The sequence below is a fragment of the Gigantopelta aegis genome, chromosome 10 (genome assembly GCF_016097555.1).
Source record: "Gigantopelta aegis isolate Gae_Host chromosome 10, Gae_host_genome, whole genome shotgun sequence".
In the NCBI taxonomy this organism is placed as follows: domain Eukaryota; kingdom Metazoa; phylum Mollusca; class Gastropoda; order Neomphalida; family Peltospiridae; genus Gigantopelta; species Gigantopelta aegis.
Genome location: NC_054708.1, coordinates 35,019,583 through 35,037,834, shown reverse-complemented (window position 1 = coordinate 35,037,834; position 18,252 = coordinate 35,019,583). Strand labels below are relative to the sequence as shown.

At 33.8% G+C, this 18,252-nt stretch overlaps 1 protein-coding gene across 3 annotated transcripts in view; it reads right to left on the bottom strand.

The window, feature by feature from the left end:
• Positions 1 to 18,252, bottom strand: part of LOC121383256 (zinc finger protein 652-B-like) — a 104,126-nt gene that overhangs the window by 84,722 nt on the left and 1,152 nt on the right. For all 3 annotated transcript variants that reach the window (XM_041513161.1, XM_041513159.1, XM_041513160.1), the window contains exons 2-3: positions 12,765 to 13,465; positions 11,955 to 12,373 (exon numbers count right to left, since the gene is read on the bottom strand). In XM_041513161.1, the coding sequence (XP_041369095.1) occupies positions 11,955 to 12,373; positions 12,765 to 13,446 (1,101 nt within the window). In that variant the 5' untranslated portion in view covers positions 13,447 to 13,465. The remainder of the gene's footprint in view (positions 1 to 11,954; positions 12,374 to 12,764; positions 13,466 to 18,252) is intronic.

The following is an 18,252-nucleotide window of genomic DNA, read 5'->3' as shown; positions in this document are numbered from 1 at the left end:
TGGCCCTTCAAGTGATAGGAATATTCGTATTTGTCCGTCATCTGTTTTGGACACAAGTGACACTTGAAGAAACGTCCGGTGTGTTTTGTTACATGTCTGGTAAGATTTGTTGGGTAAAGAGTACTGTAGCTACACTGTTCACATTTATACAAACGCTTCGGTGCAGATTGTTTTTTAATAATAACATTTCCGTTTTCTGCTCGAAACAGACTTGACCTGCCCATCACATTCTTGCATGCACGTCCTAAGTCCAAGCTGAGATGACTTGTACTCTGAGAAAGACAAGGAAAGATTTTTACTGACAATAACCACCTGGACCACAATCCAGAATGTTAAAACCTTAATTTAGGCAACTCTGTCCTATAGTACACTCTGATGCTATTATAAATGAAAACCAAACATAATGGCATTCAAACTGACAATTGCACACTGTTCCTTTTTCTGACAAAAAAGAAATCATCACCAATATTGTTTTCTCTCCAGTTTCTTCTAGAATCTGTGCTTTGCCAACAGAATTTTTTTTTTTAAAACCCCCAAAACCCACTCACTGAATGATTGATATTTCTCAGTACAATGTCTTTCCAAGAATAAGACAATTGGTGAGTATACACTGGAAAGTCAAGCAGACATTTTATTCTACAAATTTATGTGACATGGACAGTCTTTAAGTTTGAACAAGAGGAATGCTTTCTTGATCGTCTGCATTACAGGACAATTGATAGAGAAAAGCAACGAAAATCGTTCATCTTAGATTCTAGTTTGATTATTGTTGCCTATTAACCTTTTCATTTGTATCTAACTACTAAAGAAAATTGTTTGTGTAAACACTAAAACCACACGAATGACGTATCGGTTGTCTAAAAAATTAAAATTTTAAAATTTTATGCCCTGAGATAAAATCACTGCAAAACTAATAATGAGTTAATAACACATGTAATGGTTTCACTGACTAATGATGCATGTCTTTTCATGATGGTACTGTCCACCTTTAGTAAGGAACACCTTATGACAGTATCGGCACTGAAGCTCTCCACGGTGTGCCTGCTGGTGATACACCCATTTGCTCTTGTCGGCAAACCGTTTGGGACACTGGTCACAGTAAAAGTACTCTCTAGTATGGAAACTTCTTTGATGTCTTTTCACAACATGGCTATAGTGAGAAACATAGCTACAGAAATTACATCTGTATCCTTTGGCAGCTCTGCTGACTTTACAACTTGGTGTAGAAATCAATCTTTTTCCAGAAGGCTGCGGAACTATTTTGCCTGTTTCATGTTCAAAAGAACAGTCCAAGTTTGTAGCAAAATCGTTACACACGAGTCCACTTTTATCCTACAGAAAACAAGGGACCCTCTTAGTTTTGCAAAATCAAAACATCCAAAGAAAAAAAACGTTAAATACTCAAATGCATGACACACAGGTAAATGAACCTTTTTACAAAAGTTACTAAAAACTTTATAATAATTATATATGAACACTCTGAAAGTCATTAATTCTTTTACACATAAAGATGTGTATATCCTCTATATAGTATACATGTGCAGGGTTCAAGCTAGGCTAGAAAAACAGGGAGAAGTGACTTCTCCCTCTAGACATATTAGGGAGAAATGAGCAACAATAGGGAGAAGTGAGGTTTGGTGAAGGAGAAATGGGAAAGAGTTTGACCCGTACCCCTCTATATCAAAGGCTCTAACACTAACCCTAGCCATTGAAATAGGGTGTGGGGTGTGTGTAAAGGGTCGAACTCATGACAAGAATTGAGACATCTGTGGAAAAAAATGTTTTAGGTACTACTTCCTATTGAACAAAGCCAACTTTGAAAGACATAACCAAGCTGTTGTCACACAAAATTTTAAACATCTATAAGGAACACCTTTTTTCATACTATGAAATTTACTACAAGTTATTTAGTTTTGAGACAACTGTATACAATAATAGTATTTTTGTTTTTATTTCCAAAACGCTTTTACTTTTCTTTTTACGCCAAACCAAACTGAAAATATTTACAAAAAACATTTTGGTAGAAAGATGGGACGGACTATACATGTATGCATCAATATATATTTTATACGGACTCATGCCATAAGTGGTAAAATTATTTAACAAAAGTTTTATCCTGATGTTTGTTTACACTGACATGCGGCCCACTACCTCTAGTCTCGTACCCCTATATATGTAGGTTTGTAATCTTTACTGTACATGTAATTATGTACAGTCATTTACCATGTCCATATCAATTAATTTAATTTGTTTACAAGAACTGTGTTTATTGTAAATCTCTTATCACAAAGGTAAAACAATGCTAGTGATAGGCAGCCGTAGTACTCAGTCGTAGACACAAAGTCTACATCAATTAACTGAATGGCATAAGGAGGATGATGATGATAACTAGTTTAACGTGCCCATATACCACTAGGGTTTCGAACACGCCATCCCGAGTCCGACCTCCGATAAGATCGGTGGCCTGACTCGGGATGGAGGGTGTGTGTGTGTGTGTGTGTGTGTAAAAATGGGCAGAATTTTGAAAATAGTCATTAGTAAAAAAAAGTTAATAGAATAAAAAAAAAAAATTAAAAGGTTACAAGCCAAAAAAAAAAGAATTGACTGCTCGGCCGAATATTTATATAATTTGGAGCATTTTAGAAGGACAGTCCAAAATTAAATAAGAGAAAGAAGAGAGGATCGGACTATTTAATAATATTTAAAAAAAAGAAGAGTAATTAAGACATAAAATTTTGAACGCAGATCTAAAAGTTTAAAGTCCAATCGATATGTCCACGCGAGTGGCCTCGTTACGGCTGTTTGGGTGCACAGCTTAAAGGGACGATGGGTTGCATCCCGTCAAGAAAACCCCTAGATTGACAGTCGATAGACGTTGAAGGTGTAGTGCTGTGCTAAAATAAAGATCTTGAGAAGCCGGATCCGTCTGAACAAGAGAGAGTATCAGACTTGGGTATAGTCCAGTTGGTATAGTGGTGCGGACGGGCCCGACTCCGGAGGATACGAGATGTTATCACTATAAAGCAAGGTAAAGTCTAGAAAAAGAGTAGTAGGGGCCGACCCCGCTTCCTATTTCTTCTTAGAGTGGGGCGGTCAATCTTCCAGTGCTGCTTGGACAGGCTCGGACATGTAGAGACTAAATGCGAACAACCGTGGCGTTCTGCAGAATGGCCGTCATACGAGTCACAAAAAAAACCCAAGTCGACAGTCAGACGGAGAAATGACGTGGAGGCAAGGAATCTCGCTAAAAAAGAATCCAACCTGGTGGTGCAGGCTGTCGAAACGAGAAGCGTTCCAGCGTTCAATCAGTTCCAATGGCCGCATACATCCCAGTAGAAAACTTCATTTTGCTAACAAAAAATAACAAAAACAACGAAATGAAGGACCTCCAAGTCGAGCACACGAAAGCATGTGCAGTGTGCACAAGCGAAACAAACACGTCTTACCGCGTGGAGCTCCAGACTGGGAATCCATAAGGAGGAGATTTCTGTTTATTGTCATTAACAAATTCCGATGAGGCTCGCAAAAAAACAAAGAAGGCTTATTAATGATCTTTAAACCGACTTCTTTATGTTTCAAAGCGATGAATCTTCAAAAGTCGGCAACATTGATTATTATTTTTAACAAGTTATTTTTGTTTGTGATTTATTTATTCTGTTCCCTTGTGTTTATAAAACAGTTAGGCAACAATAGTTGTACCTGCACATAACACTGGATGTAACACTAGCAAAATGTATACAACTTGTGTGAATATGTATTATGGGATTTCATGTTTTGAGCTTTTTTCTTTGCTTTCGTTTTGGTTTAAAAGTTCAGATGAAACACCATTGCCACCATTACACACTTATGCACATCATTCTGGCAATAGCAGTGATATATGTATGCATATTCTTGATCCAATGATGAAAAATTATAAATGTATGTATATGTAGCAAGTATGCAAAACAAATAACTATCACTCGAAATATATACTTTTTACAGAACGCTAAAACAACAATGAAGTCGACTGATTCAAAATCAGATTGGGATTTTGAAATGCATAGAAATTGGAACACAGGGTACTTTTTTTTTAGTATGGATTTACCATTTGTTGTTGAGTGTGTATTTTGTTTAATAATTCATTACATGTATCTTCTAATATAAAATTTATTAATCAAATACAAGTAAAACATGGTGCTAATGGTAGAAACAAACTTGTAAACAACAGTAACAAAACACACTGCAATTTGGCTTACTAATATAAAGATGTTCTACTAAATTCGGACACTTCAATTTGTATGTAAACAAAATAGGATATCATTGAGTTAAACCTACATGTCGAAAGCAGACTATCAGCAAATTAGGGTATCATAGAGCTACACCTCCATGTTGAAAACAGGGTATCAGCAAATTAGGGTATCATAGAGCTAAACCTCCATGTTGAAAGCAGGCTATCAGCAAATTAGGGTATCATAGACCTAAACCTCCATGTTGAAAGCAGGCTATCAGCAAATTAGGATATCAGAGTTAAACGTCCATGTGGAAAAAATGTGGTATAAGCAAATTAAAACCAAACCACTTTTGTGGAACTTGGATCACTAAAGATCTGTGTGCACATTGTATTGGATAACCCACTTTTTTATACAAGTGATAAAGCAAAGTCAAATATTTCCTTCATTATGCATGATACACAAAAATACCAAATATGGATAATAATACCCATCACACCATATAGTTATTAACCCAAATATTTTAAAACAAAGGCTATTTTTTAAAATTCTGTTTCAAGCATCGATGTTCAAATTAAGGGTTTTGCACATTTGTTTTCTTTTGAACTTTTAACAGAACAAATATACCAGGATATACATAAAGAAAACACAGCACATGTGGCTGGACTGGCGACAGAACTTTACAGCATGATACTATATATATATGAATCCAACACAATATATGATCAAGTCATTTGCCACTTCATACAAGCACACCTACAATTATGGTAATAATACCTATAGGCTTAGGGATCATGTTTTTAGAACAGGAGTTAACTGTAAAAACGTTGTTACAGTCATGTTAAAACGTCACAGGATCCATGGGTACATAAATGTGTCAGTACAATCTGTAAACCAATTCAAAATACTTGTACAAATATGGATGATATGGTTTATGTCCTTGGAACGAGTCAACTTTCAAAAAATTCCATTCATTATAAAAAAATAAATATTTTTAAACATGCACCTTACCTTATTGAAAGGCTTTCCAAGAAAAGAGTTCAACCATATATTTAATGCAAGCATGTACTGTAACACAGCAAATTGATCTGATCTGTTAAATTTAACCATCAAAAATATATTTTATCTCTAGGTTTAGGGAGTATCTTCAAACAAGCAACAACTCCCAACTTACGAGTTCATTGTTATAACTGAAACATAGCTTACTCATCCCCTGCGCGTGCTGTAACCTCACCGTGGTGTAGGGGTGTAACATTCTCTTTGAGAATGGCCAATACAGCACAAAATTGAAATTTTGAGTAAAAGTCAGTATCTATCTGTGATATTTGTATTTTTGCACAGTTCTTTACACTGTTTTTATTTAAATCTTGAATTCTTATTTGTTTGCATTACCATAGTTTGACACCCAATAGCCAATGTATTTTTCGTGCTGGGATGTCGTTAAACATTCATTCATTCATTCATGCTTACATAGTCCTAGGATGACAACGTAATTTGGATTTCACAACTTACTTATTGTTTTAATTACCAGCTTTCAGCTGGTATTAGTACATTGTATTACTACTACTAGTACAAGCACTGTGCAAATACTTGTAATTCATGTTTGATAGTCCAGTCACTACTATTGTAGAGTTCAGTCAGTACTATTGTGGAGTTCAGTCATTACTATTGTACTGTTTAGTCACTACTATTGTAGAGTTCAGTAACTATTACTGTACTGCCAAGTCACTACTACTGTACTGTTTAGTTTACTAATAACAGTGATGCATCTCTGTGACAGATCTGATCAACAAATCTTAAAAAAAAAAAATTAATTATAGGCTATTGGATGTCAAACATTTGGTAATTTTTACATAGTCTTGGAGGAGAAACAAGCTACATTTTTCAATTAGTAACTAGGGATCTTTGATATGCACCATCCCACAGACAGGATAGCACATACCAGGCATGATGCACTGGCTGCAACGAGAAATAGCCCAATGGGCCTACAGAAGGATATTGATGCTAGACCAATCATGCATCAAGCGAGCGCTGTACCACTGGGCTACATGTTACAGTATATGTATGTCTAACAAATGTTCAAATTTTCATTTTTATTTAAATTATTTAAAAATTTTGAAAATTCAGTGTAAATGCTCAGGGTTTTTTAAACCAGGTTTTGTTTTGATTTATTGTATCTTCCATGGTGATTCTTCTAATGACATTAAAACACAGATATCAATGTTAGAATATGTTTCATTTATGGTAAACAATATCCAAGGAAAGCCTTTTTGTGTGTTGATTCTCTGCTCACTGCTGTCACTATTTCATGCAATGATGTGTGCACAATGCAAATCTACACTTGTCCATCAACTGCTGAAACAAATTACTTGCACAGCAAACCCAAGCATTTGAAACCAAGTATATTTGATTATTGGGAGTGATAGCAGGGATAAACAATTAACACTTTGAACATACAAGGGACATATTGATACTTTACAATTAAATGCTGTTTTCTAATTATGCTGCAAAAACTGTATACAGTGGATCCAATTCTGTGTTTACTTTTCATTAAATGCCCAGTTGGAATACAAGGATGTAAAGTAATTATTCATCAGCCATGATGGACATAGCTAATTTGCCGTGTGCACACAACAACAAAAAAGAGAACATATTCAAAATACATATATGCATAAAATTATACAATATCTATATAAATATCTTATCAAACAATGCACAAACCCCATCGCCTCTACAGACAAAATTGTACAGTCAATACAAGGGTGATGGGGTTAATGCATATTAACATAATAAATGTTTATATCAGCAAGTCAGGATAGCAGTTTAGGGCACCATTGCTTTTTCAGTTGTGCACACTGATCAAATGACAATGATTTTCCATGTTTGTATTAACATTATTAAGAAGGGAAGGGAACTGTATTAACGTGCCCACATCTTTACGGTTCAGGCACGCCCACCATGGACTCGGGTTCGGACTTCGCCAGCCCACGATTCCATGGCAGGGCATTATTAAGACACAGTAGTCCAAGAAGGGTATTACGTCCCTTGCACTGATTACGCAGTCTCATGGTATATACAGGTCTGTAATCGTGTTCAAAATAAACTTTTGCAATAAATAGGAAGCAAAAACATGTATGTGAAGTTCTGTATATTTATCACCCCCATGAGCTAATAGATTAATAGGTTTTAATTGCATAGTGCATAAATTGCTTCTACAGCCACAGATAGGCCGACTTAAGAAAGGCAACGTTTGGTTGGTTGTTTACTACGAATGGAACTTCACTTTCATCAATTTAATGTTTCCATTCCTGCGTCAGATTGCATGTGTTATACAATCGACATAGATTTACTGGAAAATGTTGATTCTATTGTTATATTTTCATAAGCAGTGGCTTTAAGAGCTTAGGAAAAATTATTTTCTGATGCAATCACAGTTGCATTATTTTTTTTTATCAAAGTAAACATTTGACTATAAAAAGAATGTGTCACCAGCTTAAAATGGTGACGAGTAATAAAAAAAAAAACTAACTTGTTATGAATTATCTGTCCCTTGTGAATGAATGTTGTTAAATCCACGCCAAAGACTAGGATTTACAATATTCATTCACTCAGAACTGATAATGTGTAAATCATCATAGCTCATTATTTATTTTTAAGTATATGTTTATTTAAAGTTAAAATTAGTTCCCTATGTGTTCGTAACTGGCACAACTTTCACTTTACTTTTTTTTAAATATGGCAACTTTGAGTAAACAGAACATACTACACCACTTCAAATGTAAATTTAAACTTGAATATGTTTTGTTATCCTGAGCTTGCTGTTGTAAATTATAATATGCCATTTTTTGTACATATACAGGAAGTGTAACTTGGTCCAGTGCATTTTAGGTCATTAACACATTTGTTTTTTCTTTAGGCTTTTTAATGAGATTATCCAGTTAAAAAAAAAATTGTTCTATAACCTGACCCTAATTCCAATTGTGGCTTAGATGGTAGATATTTTGTTATTTTTTAAAATTATACTTGAAGAAAAGTCTCTGTATATATACAGTGAAACATGTCTATACTGAACACACCAGAATCCTGTTAAAAGCTGCAAATTTCAGTCCTGAATTTTCTTTAAATCGTGTATTAAAAACCTGATAAAATTGGAACCCGTCAATTTCAGAAATCATATTGATTTTTTGTTCAGAAATGTAAAATCTTCATTAACCTGAACAAATAAGAAAACACGACTTCCAGTTCTAAAACAATGCTGACTGGAATGTTTGCTATTCAGCATCTGGTGTTGCATCTCGAGTCATTGATTTCCCAGCTTAGCAAACAAAGTAATTAATGCTTGATTGTTTTCATTGGTCCTGCAGGTGCAATACAACTTCTTTTCATCTTTAGACTAATGTCAACTACTCACACATTATATAGTTATCTACTTTGATTTTGTCAATGCATTTTGATAATGAAATACTAACAGATTGACACACGCTAGAAACAACAAATTTAGAGAAAATATACACCTTGTGTGACATGTATATGACTTAATTATACAATAAATACAAACAGAAAATATTCTCTTTTCTGCAATAGAAACAATAGATTTATTTGGCAATTAGAGCACATCCTTTTTTGCATTTACAAACATATTAAATGATTTACATTTACGAATCCATGGCAAAAGAAATTTTTACAAGCTAACAAATCATTTATCCATTTGATTACATAGTAGATATTGCTGAAGACATTTGTTATTTATCTAGATAAAATATGCAAGTACCTAAATGAAGATGTGTGTAATGGATCGATTAATTAATTCTCAGATTTACATGTCAAGGGAAATAACTGTGTATTCTAAAATGCAACCCTCTAAGATAACCAGATACTGTTTAAACCATATACATATCAGGTCCCCGGTGTGATCCGGTTTAGACAGGTTTCACTGTATATAAATATATATATATGAATGTATAAGATGTGTAAGAAATAATGGCAAAATAATAAGCAATTAGGGATTATGATTTTTATGTTGGTCAGTTTATAATGTTATATTTCCGTAGCATATATTAAAAAAAAAAAAAATTGTATATGAACATATATAATCCTCTTATTACCACATGGTAACAACGAAATATCTATGCATGGTGCATATTTTCTCGGAACGTTTTTAATATTAATTTGCCTTAAAATAAAATTTCTACTTTATTATCAAATCTGATTTCCTATTTAAGCTATTTCATGTTTTTTAAAACTTCAGTATCTTACTGAAGAATTACAACTGGATTAAGTTACACTGTATCACAAGCCCTGATGGACATATGAAGGTATGTAACAGTAACCCACAGTCCGAGTACATGATAGTTAACTTGGTGAAAAGGGAGAAAATCTAGCCAAGCTGCTAGTTAGAGAGAACAGATTGACACTTTAAACAAAAAAGGGAGGTAAGGGAATACAACTATTTGAAATAGTCACCAAATGGTGACTTAAAATGTGTGTCAGTCATTATTAACTCATATGTAACATCTCTTCTCTACTGCAATACATCTGCATATGTCCAGCATTCAAAGCTTGAAATTCCTGACTTAGAAAATCAACAAATGCAGTTGTTTCATGTAGTACAAAACAAAGCTTAAAAGTGACAACTACTATTTAGTGCATCTTAGTCTGATACATACAAATCTAGACTTGATTTCCTAGAATCATAGGATTGAAGAGGATATTCATGAACTTCAACTCTATTATTTGGTGAGTAACTGCTTCAATCCTACTAATTATGTTACTAATTACTTTACCCGTTTATCATTTGTGAAAGTGTTACAATTTATTTCCAAACCAATGATTTTTAGTTACTTCTTCCCTCAAACTATTTTTTTTTAATTCTTTAATTGTTAATAAAAAAATTCATATTTTTAAAAGGGAAACTTCAAACTTCTAAAATACCAACAAAATCAATTTCAGTGTTTGGCAAAAGTGGATGCATAAAAGCATTTATTTAATGTTAAAGACAACATTAACAAAAGTTAACTCTCCATAACGATGCCATCCCCAGCCTAAGATGATTATATTGCTGAACATTTCTCCTTCTTCAAACTGCACATATACTTGATAGGAAAAAAATGCCGTAATTTATTGTTTAACCTCCACCTTAAAAATACATGAATGCAGCCTGCAAATGTTGATTTTCTAAAAATAAAACAGTTATGTCTTGATGTTTTGGCAAATAGCACACTTTGGTAAAGAATTGTACAGGACCAACAGGTCTGATCACCACTAAAAAAAAACCCCTTCATATTATAAGTTGAATAAGCACCTTCCGCAGTTGTATGTCATAAACAAACATGAATATATCTACTATAGTTTGTATGCTTAAGATTTAAAATGCCTCACATATTATTTTTAGTTTGCTATTTATGGACAACCAAATATTCCTCGATTACTTTTAATTTACATTAAAATGTAGAAAGATTTCAAATTAAATTTTAAAAAATGACTACAATTTTATTGGATTAAATAGTAATGATAAACCAATAATTTCAGATTAAAGTTTAAAAACCATTCACTGAAACAATGACCAGTGTTTTCATAAACAATTTTGAATCAGAAATTTACAGGATCAGTTTTTGAAATACAACTCGGTAACCAAATTAGATGCAAATTCTTAAACATGTTAGGTTCTCATCATTTACACTTTCTAAGAATGGTCATTTAGTTTTCGTTTTGTTTTTTCTTTTCCTAGCCAACCAGTTCCCCAGATAGACACTATCCTCTCCATGCGTAATCCCCTTGCTTCTTTTTTTTGATAGGAATAGCCTACATCTGTATGAAGCAACATTGCATTTCCTTTCTTACTTTCAACCAACTTAAGAACAGTTTTATAAAAATATTTTGAATTATTCCAAATTATACACTTGGTTCCAATTGTAATATTTTATTATCAAATACTACGACTTACTAAAATGTAAGCAAAACAATTGAATATTTTCACAAAAAAGTTGATAATGTTAAGTAACTAATAATTAATGTGTTGTGTTAAAATAAATGTAATAATTAGTATTTTGTGGCATTACTAAAAAGAATCTATCCGAGAACAAAACAAGATTTGACTAGTTATTGCAAACATGTTGACGTACAGTATCAAGTCAAAGTACAACAGACTAACAAGGCGTTAAGTGAGCTATCACTTGAAACAACTCTTGTGTGATTTTGGTTTTAAGTCAGTTAGGACTCTTGACATCCAATAGCCAATGATTAATAAATCAATGTGCTCTAGTGGTGTCGCTAAACAAAACAAACTTTAAGTTTAATTTTACTACTGCTTATACCTAACTTGAAGACTCGGCCAACTTTTGGAGAAGAAAACGCTATTTCACCAGCAAGATTAGGGCCTGTTTAGGACCACTGATATACTGGATGGATGGATGGATTTCGGACTAGTTACAGATGCCTGATTTTTTCTTTTTTTTGCTGCTTTGAGACTGCTGAAAAATAGATACTGAATTCCAAAAGGTAGAGTGACCAATATATACACTTAGAATTCTTTACCTTTTCAATGACTGTTTTAACAATTTCTGGAAGCCCGAGAAAAGCAGTTACAAAAAAATTAAACCTTTCAATTATTTTTTTCTTTTAAATTATATGTAATTAACATTTAGAATTATTAATACAAAGAGTGGTTCCAAGGTGTTGATGCTACAAATGCCTCTACATCAAAACATGACTTCAAAAAAGAGGTGGGAAAGAAAAATTTCACCGTACCTGAAATAACTTGACATGAGCTTTTGTTTTTCTGGCAGTGTGAGCGTTCATTTCTTGGTCTTCTGCGGTTCCACCCATAGCTCCTTGTGAACCATGAGAACTGTCATCCATTCCGTAACCACCTTCCATCTGAGAACCATCAAAGTCATTGTTCGAGTCATCTTGCGGACTGTCTAAAAACACAATGTCATTCTCCTCTTTAATAGTCACTGATTCTGGGATGGGTAAACGTATACTCTCTGAGTGCTCCTTCCCATCTGCTGACTGTGAGGGCTCGGACACACTGGGGTTCAAGTCATTTTGTGATGTACTGGGTCCCGGCGTAGTCGAGTAACTATCTTTCATAACATCCGATTCAGAGGTAGGAACAATACTAGTGGCTGCACTGTACAGCGATTCAATATCAGTGTCCAGCTTGTCTGAAAGAATGAAATAGAAATTATATGTATAAAAACATTCATGTCCATACATTTTATTCATGTTTATAGGCTGCGAATTTAGAACAATTCTGTGCTTCGGCGAATCCTAGAATTTGAATCAGAAGCATAAGATATTAAATAATATTTATGATTCCGGTGGATTCGTTAAAAAACCCAACAAACATCCAAATTCAATGCCTGTGCCTTTTTTTTTTTTGACACCGGAAATAATCATGTGCTGGCGTAGAAACAATCAGCTAAATTATCTTATGTTTTAAGATAGTTATCAATCATTGTGGTCACCATGAAGTTGTACAAATAAATAGTTCAGGAGTTAAACTATTATACTAATTATTAACCATAAAGTAAAAGAATGATTGCCTATTTATACCTTTTTTATGAATGGGCGACTCTTCTGATTGTGGAATGTTTCTCTTTTGTGCTCGGACTGCGTTATCACTAGATCTCCCCATGGAACCCATGACTGTATCACCTGTCTGAACCGAGACTATCACAGCATCATCACATGACATGCCTGAACTAGAAAATTGGGACTGTCTTGGTTGAATCTGCATTGCAATGTTCATTGGACGATTCTGTCCTTCGCCCATCTGACCAGGCCCACCTGCTGCGAATGACGGCGGTCTCCTGCTTGAAGGGACATTATGCCGATGAGAAGATGCTGGAGAAGAACTGGTGATGGAATAACCTGCTGTGGCTGTCCGTGAGTTGTATGATGAGGTCTGATGATCTGGACTGTCCTGGAGATCTCTAGAACCAGATGATCTCCGAGTGTTTGTATGGTCTCTGAGCACACTGTCTGAATTAGAGTTCCTGACAGGTAAACGTTTCATAGTCTTGAAGGCTTTCACACAGTAACTCTCACTGATCACATCACCAGTACTGTGAACCATCTCACTGAGAACATATCTCTCCTTCTTGTAATTGTCTATCTCCAGAGAAAGGTAGCCACTCAGCTCCACTGCCTGTTCAAATTCAATATAGTCTCGGCAGAACTTCTGCATCGCTTCCACAAACTTAGTGAAAAACTGTATTGAATATTGCTTGTCCATGTTGCCAAATTGTCTGCATCTGTAAAAAAAATTAATAATAAAAAAAAAAATATATATATATATATATATATGTAGATATTTATTTATTGGTTTGAGACAGAACTTTAATCATGGTGTTACTTCACAATAACTAAAACTATGTACAAAATGCATATATTTTTAAAGGGCAAAATCAAGTGGTAATGGAGGAATATGTTAGCTACTTTCATACATAAAACTGTTTATAAATTATATTAAATTAAATTTTTGTCATTTAACAATAACAATACACCGCCTTCATAAAATGAAACTAAATTTATAAACTAGTGATGTCCATGCGATCGATTCATTCGAGGAAGATAGAAATAAAAGAACAGATCAATGTTATCCCACATTAGGCTATTAGATGATGATTTACATTGATTAGGTGATAATTTTTAAAAACCTTTCTTCTTCTTCAGCATACATGAAATCTTTCTAAAATTTAAAAAGAGTATAATATTTTGTACTTGGATCAGTTCACCAAAACAAATGTCCATGATTGACTGTTGGCAACAGTGTTACATCAGATCGACATTAATTCGATCAGATGTATCTATATTTTTATCTGGTTTATACATCATACCAACCTTTTTGTACTAGATATTGAGGGTCAAACTAAGGGGTCGGCCTATCCACAGAGCAGGCTAATACACAGCAATATACGGTACAAATGATCTCTCTCTCGCGAATGAATGTTGTAAAACCCTCATCAAAGGCCAACGTTTACAACATTCATTCACTCAGGACAGATAATTCATAATTCCTCGTAGTTATTCTCTAAATACAATATAATATGAACAGTATTTTTAACAGCCTCTGTAATGTTCCATACAAGTGTCCATTTATTTGTTTGATACACTCAATATAAAGATAAATATTTTATTTGAGCAATGAAAACACAGGGCTTCTAGAATTTTTATAAAATCCACTAGCCATGGGATCAGTGATTAAAAGAATTTATCTCGCCTTCATGTAAAATTCTTTAATCCCATTGGTTGTTTGCCGTTGGACAAATCCCGTATACCCCTGTGGGCGGAGCCAAATTCTCTTATACCCCGTCTGTAATTTCCAACAGTTTCCAGCCACCCCAGTTAATGCTAAAGCAATAATTAGATTATAAATAACATTGATAATCAATCAAGTATACATAATTAATTTTATTTTTACTATAAAATACACTATTTCAATACTTTTAAAAGCTGCAATGTTGAACTCGGCTACTTAATTATGGTCAAGGTGTTATTGTATTAATTTGCGATTAGCAAGAGTTGGGTTTTTGGGGGGGGGGGGGGTAGTATTTTTATTTTTTTTACTACATACATTTCTGATAAAAAAAAAAGGTTTTTTTTATTTATTAATATCTGTTTCAGACAATTTCGTATTACAAACATTTTAAGTTAAAAACTCGTTTATCGATGGAACTGGCAAGTGGTTTCGTTCGCGTCCGTTTGGTACGGCTCCGTTAATAAATTGTTAACAATTATTGTCTGGCGTTATTTTGATTATTTGGCTATATGGTTTAACATGTCAGCAAGATAAATTCGTTGTAAAAGCATCTCTCGGGGTATATGGCTTTTTATGTACCCTCTGTGTGCTCTTTTACCCACTCACCTTCGGCTCGGGGTAAAAGAACACACAGAGGGTACATAAAAAGCCATATACCCCTCGTGATGCTTCTACAACTTATATTATTAGCCACGAATACAAATTCACTAGCCCTACTTTACTTTAAGTTAACTCAATTTTACTAAATAATAGTAATAATCTCAAATGTCACCTGAAGAGGGAGATAGTGCTTAAAAAAACTAACATTGGGTTTGGGGAAGGATATTCATATTTACAAAATAGACTTAACTGCAACATTTGACCATTTTGTTTTCACTAGCCAGTGTTCGAGATTAAAAAATTTGAGCAGGATCCCAGGTGAATACTAACAATTCAAAATCTGGTATCCCACCTGAAAATTTAGTATCTCACTTAAATGAAATTCATAAATAACATTGGCAAAATTGGCAAAACGATTTGCTGCATCTATTTTTGCGTAATACTGACATATATTAATATTTAGCAATAATTTCAGTGTTTCTAAAATTACTAACGATAAATCTACCTGTATCAAATTTTCTGCAGATGTGGAATAAATATCTCAAATAAAATTTGAAGGGAGGAAACATCCAACATCCACTTAGCCGTTCCCAGCATTAGACTGGGTACGAGTTGGAGGAGATATTGTTACGGCATAGCATTAGACTGCGTAAGAGCTAAAAAATACTGTTACTTAACGTCACCAATAAATTATGACTTTTACCGTTTCAGCAACAACAAAAAATGCAGGATTAAAAAAAAAAACAAGAACCGTATATGGTATCCCGGTGGGATACTGGGTTCTTGAAGTCTGGTATCCAAAATTAAATTCTGGTATCCCCGGGATACCGTTAATCTCGAACACTGCTAGCCGTCGGGCATGGCAATACAGGGCATACAATTTGAAATTTTAAGATAATCGACATGTCGTTCTGGTGGTTTCAGTTTTACACAAACGATTTTCTTCAGTAGTTCAGATACAAACGCAAATTTTAACGGGTCACGGCAATTAAACAAGAATGCAATATTAACGAATTTCGTAACTTTTCTCCATCAAATGTCCTATCATAAATACAAACAAAATAAATAAATAAATAAAAATTTAAAATGTATGCTAGAACCAACTTGAAAGCTGCCCGTTTGCATTACAACACACTCCGAAAATGGTAACAATTTATTTCATTAGTCAATAGACACCAAATTAATTGGCCAATTAAAACAAGATTTTAAAAAAACACCCAGAAATCGGAACACCACGAAGCAGATAACAAAAACTAAGACAGCATTCGGGAATGTTCAGATTTGATTGTGTATTTGGCCCAGATGTTCCAAACGGTTAAGTAATGAATCACAATGACTGCATTCGGTCTACATCATCAATGTCAATAATATAAATGAAGGTTGGCAAATAACGGCAAGCCGATACGTTCAGTTTTGCGACATACAAGCAAGATTTTAATGTGGAATAAATATATGTCATACAATTATTAATAGTAGCTCATATATTTTATAGAAAGAAGATCGCCCAAATTATATTATTTGGGCTACTAATGTAATTATTTTTTAATATTTAAGTCTCCCAAACAGAACTGCAGTCGCATTTTTATACAGATAATATGAAATGTTTTACTGTTGTCGCTAAATGAAAAAAACGGTCACAATGTAAAGGGTTGATATAACTGATAATTTTTCCTTAATATCATTAGCTTATCTGCAATTGCATACTTAAAGGATTAGAAACTTTTCATTCTGTTATGGCTATCACCACCTATAATGGAAGTGGTATTGTTCATACTGCCTTATAAATACAAAATTACATTATCAGCTAGCGATATCAATGCTATTGACCATCAAATAACATATTATTAAGTTTTAAACACAAACACAATTTTTTTTTTTTTTTCAAATGTCAGTGTAAATAAAAATGTTTCTTTACAAATTATCAGGAAATTGTATTGGTTAAATATTATTTTACAATACAGGTCTGTGTACTACATAATCGATTACTTCGATAACAATCAGAGTAAAAGACTCGCAATTGCAGGTAATCTTAAAATATTTTTTAATATGTAGTACACATCAGGGTCTGGCGAGTACAGATATTGAGCCTAGTAAGCATAAACAAGTTGAACATGCCAATGCAATCATCAGTTCTTATCTTAGTAATGAGTATAACAGGATTTCGAAACAAACATTTATTTTCTATATTAATATTACTGCACCAAACTCCGGCTTAGATTATCTTACACTTTTTTTTCCCTTCATGTTAGCATGTATGGTATGATATTATGTACAGGAAGTTTAGCCAATGATGGGGTAAAATGATTGTGAGTTGGACAGATAATGTCCGTTTTTATCTTTGATGCATTTAAACAATTACTATACAATATTTAGTATTCCTTCGACTTTATTAACCTTTAGAACGCCAGCAGCGACTATAGTCGCCCAGTCGCCAAGCTTAGGATGTTTGAATTTTGCGCTATTTTGTCTCATTTGCATACACACTCAAACTCATCTGTAACTTGTTTCCGGTTCCAAAACTAGGCTTTTCTTCATTTCCGCTTTCGGTTGTGTATATGTGTTGGATTTTTACCGATCTTTTCAAAATCTTTTTGGATACATTTTTATCGATAATTCAAGGATGATGATAACAGGTTTGATGATGTTATGGAGATTGTTAAAGATGATGATTCTGGTAGTGAATTGGAAGGATTTACGCTAGAAAATCTTGTGAAATGGGTGATATTAGTGAAGGTAGTGTTGATTGGAGACTCAGGGAAAACTTGTAGAATACAGAATTAACTGTTCAGAAACAATAAGGTGAGGGTTGAACTAACTATGCTAGTAAGAATTGATTTTGACAAAATCACTGTTCATTGTTTGTTTGTTTATTTTTCCACAACAATTAAAATTCACCAATGTTCTTTAACATAAACTACTATATTCATTTCAGTCACATGTAAAATTTTATTTAAATCCTGTCATGCTGAGAGAAGTTATGAGACTTTGAAAGCAGGCAGTGTCATGGTCGTGGACAGTTACAGAAAATAATGTGGCTGCAAGGGAAATGATTCTAGTGGAAATTGAATGCAACCGGGGGTATGGGAGGCCTCCCCCAGAATGAAAATGGGTTAAGTTTAGGGTTAAGGTTAAGAAATCATACAGTAATGATAAAGAGTAATTAATTTTATCAAAAGGTCA